This window comes from Heterodontus francisci, chromosome 41, assembly GCF_036365525.1.
Source record: "Heterodontus francisci isolate sHetFra1 chromosome 41, sHetFra1.hap1, whole genome shotgun sequence".
Taxonomy (NCBI): Eukaryota; Metazoa; Chordata; class Chondrichthyes; order Heterodontiformes; family Heterodontidae; genus Heterodontus; species Heterodontus francisci.
This window is the reverse complement of record NC_090411.1, coordinates 17,114,568-17,127,704: the sequence shown is the minus strand read 5'-3', so window position 1 is coordinate 17,127,704 and position 13,137 is coordinate 17,114,568. Positions and strand designations below refer to the sequence as shown.

Below are 13,137 nucleotides of genomic sequence, written 5' to 3'. Positions count from 1 at the left end.
TCTCGCCACATAACTAAAGTCCTGTATCTCTGGTACCATTCTAGCAAACCTCCTCTTCACCCTCTCTAAAGCCTTTGGGACATCATGAGGATGTGAAAGTCTCTTTCTAAACGCAAGTCTTTCTTTTGTCATCCTTCCTAAAGTGTGGACACAATGCACCAGTTCAGGCCCAATCAGTGATTTATCAAGTATTAACGTAGGTACTCTATGCCTCTGCTTATAAAGCCAAGGATCCCATATGCTTTTTAATAGCCTTCTCAAACTGTCCTGCCACCTTTGGGAGACATGAACCTGCAGATCTTTCTGTTCCTCCATCCCCTCACTTACCCCACTTTTCTATCGATGCAATTCACTCATTTACCGTACACCCTCCTTCATGAAGGCTGGCCTGTCTTACACATTACCATCTCCTTCAGCCTACAGGGCAAGATTGACTGGGTAATTTAGCACTTAATTATGCAGTGAAAAAGATCAGTGACCTGGTGCACATAGAGCATTCTCGATCAGTACATGTGCAATCCGTGTCTCCATCCCCTCAAGCCTGAAAATAAATCATTGTAACCAACAGCGACAATATTGACCTGCACCTCTCACTCCAACACAAAGAGCAACTCACACCGTTAGGAGACAGAGACTTACGAGAAGATTTGAAAGGTCGCATAGCTGCATGTTGGACCCAGAACTGCACAACCCAATTTCTTCGCGATCTAGATCCAGGGATAAAGAGAGTCAAAGTCAGAGGTTGTCAATCTCACTGGCTACACTCCCCCTTCTCCTTTCAGTTATTCATTCCAACATGCCATTGGACAGTGTAAAATAATACACATTAGTGTTTTGAGAATCATGCAATATTTTGTCCAATTCTTACCCAGAGAGTGGTGAGAATGTGGAACTTGTTACCACACGGAGTAATTGAGGTGAATAGCATCAAAGCATTTAAGGGAAGCCAGATAAACACATGAGGGAGAAAGGAATAGACGGATATGCAGATCGGATGAGATGAAGAGGGGTGGGAGAAGGCTCATGTGGAGCATTACGAACATATGAATTAGGAGCAGGAGTCGGCCACTTGGCCCTTCGAGCCTGCTCCGCCATTCAATAAGTTCATGGCTGAACTGATTACTCCACGTTTCCACCTACCCCTGATAACCTTCCACCCCCTTGCTTATCAAGAAACTATCTACCTCTGCCTTAAAAATATTCAAAGACTCTGTTTCCACTGCCTTTTGAGGAAGAGAATTCCAAAGACTCACGACCCTCTGAGAGAAAGAAATTCTCATCTCTGTCTGAAATGGGCAACCCCTTATTTTTAAACAGTGACCCCTAGTTCTAGATTCTCCCACAAGGGGAAATATCCCTTCCACATCTACCCTGTCTATACCCCTCAGGATCTTATATGTTTCAATCAAGTCGCCTTTTACTCTTCCAAATTCCAGCAGATACAAGCCTAGCCTGTCCGATCTTTCCTTGTAAGACAGCCCGCCCATTCCAGGTAATAGCCTCCAACGCATTTACATCCTTCCTTAAATAAGGAGACCAGTACTGTACACAGTACTCCAGATGCCCTGTACAGCTGAAGCATAACCTCCCTACTTTTGTATTCAATTCCCGAAATTTGGCTATTGTACCCTCTATCCCTGCATCCAAGTCATTTATATAGATTGTAAATAGTTGGGGCCTGAGGACCGAACCCTGTGGCACCCCACCAGTTACATCTTGCCAACCAGAAAAAGACCCATTTAATCCTGACTCTGTTTTCTGTTGGTTAGCCAATCCTCTATCCAAGCTAATAAATTGCCCCTAACCCCATGTGAACTTACCTTGTTTGCGGCACCTTATCAAATGCCTTCTGGAAGTCCAGATAAACTACACCTACAGGATCCCCATTATCCACTTTGCTTGTTACAGCTTTGAAGAACTCTAGCAAATTAGTCAAACACGATTTACCCTTCATAAAACCATGCTGACGCTGATGGATTGCGTTTTGACTTTCTAAATGTCCTGTTATTACTTCCTTAATAAAGGATTCTAACAATTTCCCAACGACCGATGTTAAACTAACTGGTCTATAGTTTCCTACTTTCTGCCTCCCTCCCTTTTTGAATAAGGGCGTGACATTAACTTTTTTCCAATCCACTTTCCCATATCCAGAGAATTTTGGAATATTATAACCAATGGATCCACTATCTCTGCTGCCACTTCCTTTAAGACCCTAGGATGTAGGCCATCAGGCCCTGGGGACTTGTCTGCCTTCAAACCCAATAGTTTGATCAGTACTTTTTCCTTCATGATGATGATTGTTCTAATTTCCTTCCTTTCTATAACATCTGCATTACCTGATATGACTGGGATGGTACTAGTGTCCTCCACCATGAAAACTGAAGCAAAATACTCTGCCATTTCTGTGTTCCCCTCTATTAACTCCCCAGTCTCATCCTCCAAAGGACCAACATTCACTTTAGCCACTCGAGCTTTTGCTGTCCGTTTTTATATTTTGCACTAGTTTTCTTTCATAACTTACCTTTGCTCTTTTTATTACTTTTTTAGTAACCCTTTGGTTGATCTTTAAAAGTTTCCCAATCTTCCAGCCTGCTCTTATATTCTATGCCTCGGCTAATGAAGGCAAGTATCTCATATGCCTTCCTTACCACCTTATCTACCTGTGCTGCTGCCTTCAATGACCTATGGACAAGTACACCAAGGTCCCTCTGAGCATCTGTACTTCCTAGGGTCCTACCATCCATTGTATATTCCCTTGCCTTGTTAGTCCTCCCATAATGCATCAAAGAACAAAGAAATTTACAGCACAGGAACAGGCCTTTCCGCCCTCCAAGCCTGCGCCGATCCAGATCCTCTATCTAAACCTGTCACCTATTTTCTAAGGGTCTGTATCTCTTTGCTTCCTGCCCATTCATGTATCTGTCTAGATACATCTTAAAAGACACTATCTTGCCCACATCTACCACCTCCGTTGGCAATGCGTTCCAGGCACCCACCACCCTCTGCGTAAAGAACTTTCCACGCATATCCCCCCTAAAATTTTCCCCTCTCACTTTGAACTCGTGACCCCTAGTAATTGAATCCCTCACTCTGGGAAAAAGCTTCTTGCTATCCACCCTGTCTATACCTCTCATGATTTTGTACACCTCAATCAGGTCCCCCCTCAACCTCAGTCTTTCCAATGAAAATAATCCTAATCTACTCAACCTCTCTTCATAGCTAGCGCCCTCCATACCAGGCAACATCCTGGTGAACCTCCTCTGCACCCTCCCCAAAGCATCCACATCCTTTTGGTAATGTGGCGACCAGAACTGCACGCAGTATTCCAAATGTGGCCGAACCAAAGTCTCATACAACTGTAACATGACCTGCCAACTCTTGTACTCAATACCCCGTCCAATGAAGGAAAGCATGCCGTATGCCTTCTTGACCACTCTATTAACCTGCGTTGCCACCTTCAGGGAACAATGGACCTGAACACCCAAATCTCTCTGTACATCAATTTTCCCCAGGACTTTTCCATTTATTGTATAGTCCACTCTTGAATTGGATCTTCCAAACTGCATCAGCTCGCATTTGCCCAGATTGAACTCCATCTGCCATTTCTCTGCCCAACTCTCCAATCTATCTATATTCTGCTGTATTCTCTAACAGTCCCCTTCACTATCTGCTACTCCACCAATCTTAGTGTCGTCCGCAAACTTACTAATCAGACCAGCTACATTTTCCTCCAAATCATTTAATCTTTGGCCTCCTTATCTCGAGAGACAATGGGTAAGCGCCTGGAGGTGGTCAGTGGTGTGTGGAGCTGCGCCTGGAGTGGCTATAAAGGCCAATTCTAGAGTGACAGGCTCTTCCACAGGTGCTGCAGAGAAATTTGTTTGTCGGGGCTGTTACACAGTTGGCTCTCCTCTTGCGTTTTTGTCTTTTTTCCTGCCAACTGCTAAGTCTCTTCGACTCGCCACACTTTAGCCCCGCCTTTATGGCTGCCCGCCAGCTCTGGCGAACGCTGGCAACTGACTCCCACGACTTGTGATCAATGTCACAGGACTTCATGTCGCGTTTGCAGACGTCTTTAAAGCGGAGACATGGACGGCCGGTGGATCTGATACCAGTGGCGAGCTCGCTGTACAATGTGTCTTTGGGGATCCTGCCATCTTCCATGCGGCTCACATGGCCAAGCCATCTCAAGCGCCGCTGACTCAGTAGTGTGTATAAGCTGGGGATGTTGGCCGCCTCGAGGACTTCTGTGTTGGAGATACGGTCCTGCCACCTGATGCCAAGTATTCTCCGGAGGCAGCGAAGATGGAATGAATTGAGACGTCGCTCTTGGCTGAAATACGTTGTCCAGGCTTCGCTGCCATAGAGCAAGGTACTGAGGACACAGGCTTGATACACTCGGACTTTTGTGTCCCGTGTCAGTGCGCCATTTTCCCACACCTTCTTGGCCAGTCTGGACATAGCAGTGGAAGCCTTTCCCATGCGCTTGTTGATTTCTGCATCTAGAGACAGGTTACTGGTGATAGTTGAGCCTAGGTGGGTGAACTCTTGAACCACTTCCAGAGCGTGGTCACCAATATTGATGGATGGAGCATTTCTGATGTCCTGCCCCATGATGTTCATTTTTTTGAGGCTCATGGTTCGGCCAAATTCATTGCAGGCAGCCGCAAACCTGTCAATGAGACTCTGCAGGCACTCTTCAGTTTGAGATATTAAAGCAGCATCGTCAGCAAAGAGGAGTTCCCTGATCAGGACTTTCCGTACTTTGGACTTCGCTCTTAGACGGGCAAGGTTGAACAACCTGCCCCCTGATCTTGTGTGGAGGAAAATTCCTTCTTCAGAAGACTTGAACGCATGTGAAAGCAGCAGGGAGAAGAAAATCCCAATAAGTGTGGGTGCGAGAACACAGCCCTGTTTCACGCCACTCAGGATAGGAAAGGGGTCTGATGAGGTGCTGCCATGTTGAATTGTGCCTTTCATATTGTCATGGAATGAGGTGATGATGCTTAGTAGCTTTGGTGGACATCCAATCTTTTCTAGTAGTCTGAAGAGACCATGTCTGCTGACAAGGTCAAAGGCTTTGGTGAGATCAATGACAGCAATGTAGAGGGGCATCTGTTGTTCACGGCATTTCTCCTGTATCTGACGAAGGGAGAACAGCATGTCAACAGTCGATCTCTCTGCACGAAAGCCACACTGTGCCTCAGGGTAGACGCGCTCAGCCAGCTTCTGGAGCCTGTTTAGAGCGACTCGAGCAAAGACTTTCCCCACTATGCTGAGCAGGGAGATTCCACAGTAGTTGTTGCAGTCACCGTGGTCACCTTTGTTTTTATAGAGGGTGATGATATTGGCATCGCGCATGTCCTGAGGTACTGCTCCCTCGTCCCAGCACAGGCATAGCAGTTCATGTAGTGCTGAGAGTATAGCAGGCTTGGCACTATATATACTACAAACAGCAAAGGTCCCAGCACTGATCCATGCGGAACACCACTAGTCACAGCCCTCCATTCAGAAAAGCACCCTTCCACTGATACCCTCTGTCTTCTATGACAGAGCCAGTTCTGTATCCATCTTGCCAGCTCACCTCTGATCCTGTGACTTCACCTTTTGTATTAATTAATTCAATCAAGTTAGTTTGACATGATCTCCCCCTAACAAGGCCATGCTGACTATCCTTGATTTATCCCTGCCTCTCCAAGTGGAGATTAATCCTGCCCCTCAGAATTTTTTCCAATAGTTTCCCTACCATTGATGTTACACTCAACGGCCTGTAATTACCTGGTTTATCCCTGCTACTCTTCTTGAATAATGGTACCACATTCACTGTCCTCCAGTGGCATAGAAAGAATGCACCTGTTGTATTAATTTGCAAATTTTGCTTTTAATGTATTCAATAAAGTAGAACTCAAGCAGCTCGAGATTTGTTTCAACCAGTGTGAAATGCACAAGAGCTGACTCCAAACTCCATAAAACCCTGCCTAACACTCCAACTAATGGATAAACTGCAATTGCAGTGTTTCCAGGTCTTCTATGGGAGAGTGGGTGGCAGCTGTAATGAATTATAAATTATGATTACTTGGTAATGCCATTGATTTACTGCACCCTACTGAATAAATAGGCAGAACCTAGCAACAGGATCACAGCTCAGAACTAACCACGTTTGACTTATGATGTACTCACATATAAACTTTTCAAATTCTCCACACCTTCACAGGTGGTGGTGGGACAGCCTTGGGATAGATACAGTTCTGTGTCAAAGCCATCAAATGATGCACTCAAGGTGACATTAAAATCTGGAACATAAACATAACTCTGTGTTACTTTTCACCAAATTCCCCCACCTTTGAAGTTGGTGACATTTTTTCTTTGAGAGTCCGGACAATGAAAGTCAGCAGATTACTCAACCATTGGGGTAAAGATCACTCATTCAGTATTTGACTATCCCCCTCTCTGTTTACCCCTCTCTCTCTCTAACCCCCCTTTATCCCACTCACACTATGCTTCTCTCCTCTCCCTATTTTTCTCTCCCCCTCTCAGTCCCTCTCTCTATCCCTCTCTCTCTTGCTGTGCCTCTCTCTATCCCTCTATCTCTCTCTCTGTCCCTCTCTCTACCTGTCTCTCTCTCTTTCTCTCAGTTCGTTTCTCAATCGATGGGCAGAATCTTCTCACCTTACTCCCAGCCTGAATGGTGGGACCATTCTCGGATCGGGAACACAACTCACTGATTTGCATGCCCAGCTGTTATTCTTTCCCAGAGCAAACTAATTATCTTCCAATCTCCGGGCTCCCCAGCCAATTTAGGGAAGGTGGGCAGGATGATGTGCCCATCCTTTCAAAGGTATTCTCATTAAAGGGACCTTGGCATGGGTTACAAAGGCTCACCAGCACTTGGATTTTTGATTACAGGCACCTTGTTGGCCATTAGCAATGTGTGGCCACCTGGTTCATTGAGAAGGAGGTCTTGTTACAGGAGGGTGTAAATGTCAGCAGTGAGCTGTCATGAGCCTACTGAGGCACTGGTGCTCAGACATGTTGACAGAGCTGATCCTCTTCTGTAGAGGATGGGGGTCTCAACTCCTTCCAGCTGGATCTCAGTATCCATCCCATCTGTGGTGAGGCGTACGGCTAAGGAGAAGGCAACGGGTGCTGCTGCTGGTGTTTCTCCTCCTGCTGCTGGAGCAGCAATGGTGGTGTGGCCTCCTCTCTTGCCCCTCAGCAGAGGTGGAAGGTGGAGCTGCATAAACTGCTGCCATATCATATCGAAGGCTGGCAGCTGAAGGTGTGCTAGGGAGGTGAAGTGTCTTCCAAGAAGTTGGCAATCACTTATCAAGCAATGAAAACACTCCCTGAGAGAAGTGCTTTGAGCAGCAGTCTCTCAATGGCCATGGCTGGAGCTCTTCAGTGTCACTGATAAAAGCCTTCCCAGCCTGTCAGTTTCATTGAAGAAGCTCATTCCTGCTGTGCAGTCACCACGGTGACCTTGGCAAGTTGCAGACAGGTTGGAAAACATGTCCCCTGATTGGGAAATTCAGGGTTAAAATAGGTCTTATTGCCTTCTTAACTGCCTCAACCACTCCTTAATTACTTACCCAACAGATCCAAGAGAGTTCCCCGCTTGCCTTCAAATCCACCCTGGGAACAGCAGGAGGAGGGTGGGATGATGTCAGGACCCTCAGCCAATGTCAATTTCCGGATCTTTTCCACCTCGCACGCACTGGAACCTGCCTCCACTATCCTCCCTCTCTGTCTGTCACACTTCCTCTCGCTCTCTCTATCTCAATACCTCTCTTGCAATGTCTCCACCGCTCTTTTCTCTATCTCTTTATGCAACTATCTCTCCCTCCCCTTATTTCTATGCATCCCTTTCTCTCTCTACCCTCTTTCTATCCCTCTCTCTCTAATCCCCTCTCTCCAATGCCTCTCTCTCTCTATCCCTCTCAGTATCTTTTTCAAGCTGTCTCTGATTACCGTCTTTGTTAACTAAAATGGAACAGTTGATAACATCGGAAATATTACCTGGAAAAAAATGGTTAACTACTGTTATTTTTGGATGTATGTGTGTGCAAGGGGGTGTTAGATAACAATAAGAAGTTATAAGGTCTTTAGACATAGATTTATCTTAATAGTTCTCAAGATTTAGTTTTTGAATAAATAGTTAATTTGTTGTTTTCTAAAGATCTCTGGTTTGGTCTGTTTCATTCCGGGGTTACTAAAGTGTTTAATTTGGCTGTTTTCTGATTGGGTGTGAAAGCTTAGTAATATGCTGCGACCTGTGGAGTGATGGGACTGAATTGACAGTGTGTTGCTCTCACCGCAGTCATAACAAAATCTACATACGGAGATATCAGGACAGGTGACCAAATAATTTGGTCAAAGAGGTCTTAAAGGAGTAAGGAGAGGTGGTAGAGAGGCTGAGAGGTTGAGGGAGGGAATTCCAAAGTCGAGCGATGCTACAGAAATGGAAATAGGTGGTCTTGGTGATGGTACAGATACGTGGTCAGAAACTCATCTCAGGGTCAAATACAACACCAAGGTTGCAAGCAGTCAGGTTCAGCCACAGACAGTTGCTAGAAAGTCCACACACATCAACCATGTGATTCTTACCAACCCTCTCCAATATTTCATCAAAGAACTCAACCAAGTTAGTAGAACACATTTTGCTTCAAAAGACTTTAAAAAATCATTTACCAACCCATGTTTTTCCATGTGGCAATTAATTTTAGTCATAGAGAGATACAGCACTGAAACAGGCCCTTCGGGCCACTGAGTATGTGCTGACCATCAACCACCCATTTATACTAATCCTACATTAATCCCATATTCCCTACCACATCCCCTCCTATATTAATCCCATATTCCCTACCATTCTCCTACCTACACTAGGGGCAATTTACAATGGCCAATTTACCTATCAACCTGCAAGTCTTTGGCAGTGGGAGGAAACCAGAGCACCCGGCAAAACCCACACAGTCACAGGCAAACTTGCAAACTCCACACAGGCAGTACCCAGAACTGAACCCGGGTCGCTGGAGGGGTGAGGCTGCAGTGCTAACCACTGCGCCACTGTGCCGCCCTGGATTATTATCGCTAAAAGTCTCCCCACCTCTGACGTTAGGCTTTTTTGAACAGAGGTGTAACATGTGAAAACCTCAGTTGTCAGGCACCACTCCCATATCCAAAGAGGATTGTAAGATTGTGGCCTGTTCCTGTGCAATTGCCACCCTTACTTCCCTCAGCAACTGAGGATGCATCCCATCCAGAAAAGGTGAATTTTCTACTTTGAGTGTTTCTAACCTTTTAAGTACCTCCTCATTATCCATTTTTGTCCTATCCAATTTCTCTGCTACCTCCTGCTTTACTGTGACATTGGCAGCATCCTCTTCTTTTGTGAAGACAGATACAAAGTATTAATTTACCATCTCAGCCTTGCCCTCTGCCTTGATAAGATCTCCTTTCTGGTCCCTAATCCTCCTAACCCATCTTTTGACTACCCTTTTACTATTTTTTATGTCTACAAAATACTTTGGTTACTCTTTTATATTAACCATTAATCTTTCTTTATACACTCTTTTTCCATCATTTCTTTTTGGTTCTCCTCTGCACTTTCTGTATTCTGTATGATTCTCCACTGTATTATGAACCTGACATTTATCATAAGCCTCCTTTCTCCGTTTCATTTTAGTCTCAATGGGTGCAAAATTCATTCGCCCTGACTTTTAGGCACAGGGATGCAGCAATTCGCGGCGTGCTCGCACCTGTTGGAAATGAGGTGGGTAAGACACACAATTTGTCTACCCACTTCATTTCCCTGAAAGTGGCATGGCCACAAGCAGCTTTCACACATCCCCTCTCTAGTCAGCCCCCTTTGCACACACCAGGGGACTGAGTAGCATTACTCGAGGCAGTTTTTCCTTTTTAAAAGTGCAGTCCCTATAAGAAGAAAGTTGCAGTAATGCAATGCAGCTTGCTGGATAATTGTTTTTTTTTGCCGTTGAAGGACAAGGTATGGCATGCCAGGGAAGGAGAAATATTCCTGCTTTAGCGATGCCACCCTGGATGCACAATGCAGAGAAGTCAAAGCTAGGAAGGAGGACATGTTTCTGTCAGAGGGCAGGAAACTCTCGAGGCCAACTCTCCAATGAGAATGGAAACATGTGGCGAAGATGGTCAATGTCCAGAGCGTGGCTTCGCAAACCAGGCAGCAGTGCTGCAAGAAGTTTAATGACCTCACTTGGGTGGGCAATGTAAGTGAATGCATCTTCACTTTACATATGTCACACACCTCTCATCCTACTCAATGCACCATACCCCCATCGCTCACCCAGCAGCACTCCCTAACATCGTTACGTTATACCTCACCCACACACAGCTTCCAATCATGCCAGCTGCACATGCGACTCTGCAAACCTACAGCTATTCAGCTATGTCAGGCACATCACCCAACCACACTGACACACAGTTAATGATATTCTGTTTTCTCTCTTGCAAGAGGTCACCCACAATGGGAGGGAGGGGCAGATGACATGCAAAAGCCCCACAAGCCTGACTCTATATTTATATTCTACTCTAACCTTATTAACACATTTCTCAATTCCACAGTACCGCCCCTTAATAAATCATTGACATGCATCATGAAGATGCCTAAAAGTTTTCTTTTTTTTTATTCGTTCCTGGGATGTGGGCATCGCTGTCTAGGCCAGCATTTATTGCCCATCCCTAATTGACCTTGAGAAGGTGGTGGTGAGCTGCCTTCTTGAACTGCTGCAGTCCATATGGGGTAGGTATACCCACAGTGCTGTTGGGAAGGGAGTTCCAGGATTTTGACCCAGTGACAGAGAAGGAACAGTGATATAATTCCAAGTCAGGATTGTGTGTGGCTTGGAGGGGAACTTACAGGTGGTGGTGTTCCCATGCGACTGCTGCCCTTGTCCTTCTAGGTGGTAGAGGTCGCGGGTTTGGAAGGTGCTGTCTAAGGAGCCTTGGTGAGTTGCCGCAGTGCATCTTGTAGATGGTACACACTGCTGCCACTGTGCATCGGTGGTGAAGGGAGTGAATGTTTGTGAATGGGGTATGAATCAAGTGGGCTGCTTTGTCCTGGATAGTGTTGAGCTCCTTGAGTGTTGTTAGAGTTGCACCCATCCAGGCAACTGGAGAGTATTCCATCACACTCCTGACTTGTGCCTTGTAGATGGAGGACAGGCTTTGGGGAGTCAGGAGCTGAGTTACTCGCCGCAGGATTCCTAGCCTCTGACCTGCTCTTATAGCCACGGTATTTATATGGCTACTCCAGTTCAGTTTCTGGTCAATGGTAACCCCCAGGATGTTGATAGTGGGGGATTCAGCAATGGTAACGCAATTGAATATTATGACGAGGTAGTTGGATTCTCTCTTGTCTGAGATGGTCATTGCCTGGCACTTATGTGGCGTGAATGTTACTTGCCACTTATCAGCCCAAGCCTGGATATTGTCCAGATCTTGCTGCATTTCTACACGGACTGCTTCAGTATCTGAGGAGTTGCGAATGGTGCTGAATATTGTGCAATCATCAGCGAACTTCCCTACTTCTGACCTTATGATTAAAGGAAGGTCATTGATGAAGCAGCTGAAGATGGTTGGGCCTTGGACACCACCCTGAGGAACTCCTGAAGTGATGTCCTGGAGCTGAGATAATTGACCTCCAACAACCACAACAATCTTCCTTTGCGCTAGGTACGACTCCAAGGTTTCCCCCTGATTCCCGTTGAGTCCAGTTTTGCTTGCGCTCCTTGATGTCATACTCAGTCAAATACTGCCTTGATGTCAAGGGCAGTCACTTTCACCTCACCTCTTGAGTTCAGCTCCCTTGTCCATGTTTGAACCAAGGCTGTAATGAGGTCAGGAGCTGAGTCTCCACAAGTACTGTGCAATGTCCACTCTTACCAATATTGTCATGGACAGATGCACCTGTGGCAGGCAGATTGGTGAGGACGAGATTAAGTATATTTTTCCCTCTTGTTGGTTCCCTCACCACCTGCCGCATACCCAGTCTAGCAGCTATGTCCTTTAGGACTCGGCCAGCTCGGTCAGTAATGGTACTACCGAGCCACACTTTGTGGTGAACATTGAAGTCCCCCACCCAGAGTACATTCTGCACCCTTTGCACCCTCAGTGCTTCCTCCAAGTGCTGTTCAACATGGAGGAGTACTGATTCATCAGCTGACGGGGTGTAATAGGTGGTAATCAGCAGGAGGTTTCCTTGTCCATATTTGACCTGATGCCATGAGACTTCATGGGATCTGGTGTTGATGTTGAAGACTCCCAGGGCAACTCCCTCCTGACTGCATACCACTGTGCTGCCAACTGCACATTGACTGAGTGGTAGCCCTTGCAGTTCTGGTATCACTCCCTGCTGACAGAAGCCTGCTATCCTCAGAGAGAAGAGGATGAAGTCCCCTCTCCTCCTGTACAGTGCCTCTGTCGCCTCCTGGATGCTTCTGTACAAGGCAAATTGCGAGAAGTTGCTGATGTCGTCTGCTCCTGCCTGGAAGGATCTCTCAGCATAGAAAGATGATGGTGATCTTCAAGCACAGGGACAGCTATCCTCGCCCCCCGTTTGAGGCTCCAGGTCGTCGTGAAGGAGGTGACACAACTCCGTTACTACCTCCTTAGTGAAGTGAACCCTCCTGAGGCACTGTTCCTCGCTCATCGCAACGTAGGAGGGGTGCTCCCAGAAGACTCTTCCAGGATATAGAATCTTCTAACTAGAGTCCTCTTTCTCCTCCCTCCTCGCAGAGGTTCCTCCCTCTGTCTCCTCCTCTGCATACTGTGCTCATGCTGCAGAGCAAGTGGCACTGAAACTACTGACCCCATACCTAGGCAAGATAATATCATTTTCTGCTATCCTGTGGTCAGCAAATCAGCGATGTCATGATTGTGCACATTCTGCGACTTCAGATGCACGTGGAGACACACCTGTGGTGTCACTCCAGTTGACTCGTGCTGCGTGGGCTTTAAAATTGTTAATTTTAAATCTCAGACTTTAGATTTTTGTGAACCAAAGGTATATATAGGGCAAAGGCCCATTTACGGAATTAAGTCACAGTTCAGCCATGCTCTTATTGAATGGTCAAACAAGCGGAGGGGCTAAATGGCCTACTC

The 13,137-nt window shown here is 46.2% G+C and overlaps 1 protein-coding gene across 2 annotated transcripts in view; it reads right to left on the bottom strand.

The window, feature by feature from the left end:
• LOC137353282 (guanylyl cyclase C-like) overlaps positions 1-13,137 on the bottom strand; it is a 97,632-nt gene that overhangs the window by 82,922 nt on the left and 1,573 nt on the right. Inside the window, exons 2-3 of one of the 2 annotated variants that reach the window (XM_068019385.1) lie at positions 6,181-6,293; positions 640-707 (exon numbers count right to left, since the gene is read on the bottom strand). In XM_068019385.1, the coding sequence (XP_067875486.1) occupies positions 640-707; positions 6,181-6,293 (181 nt within the window). Of the gene's footprint in view, positions 1-639; positions 708-6,180; positions 6,294-13,137 lie in introns of those variants that run through there. The other variant, XM_068019386.1, reaches the window with a different exon arrangement.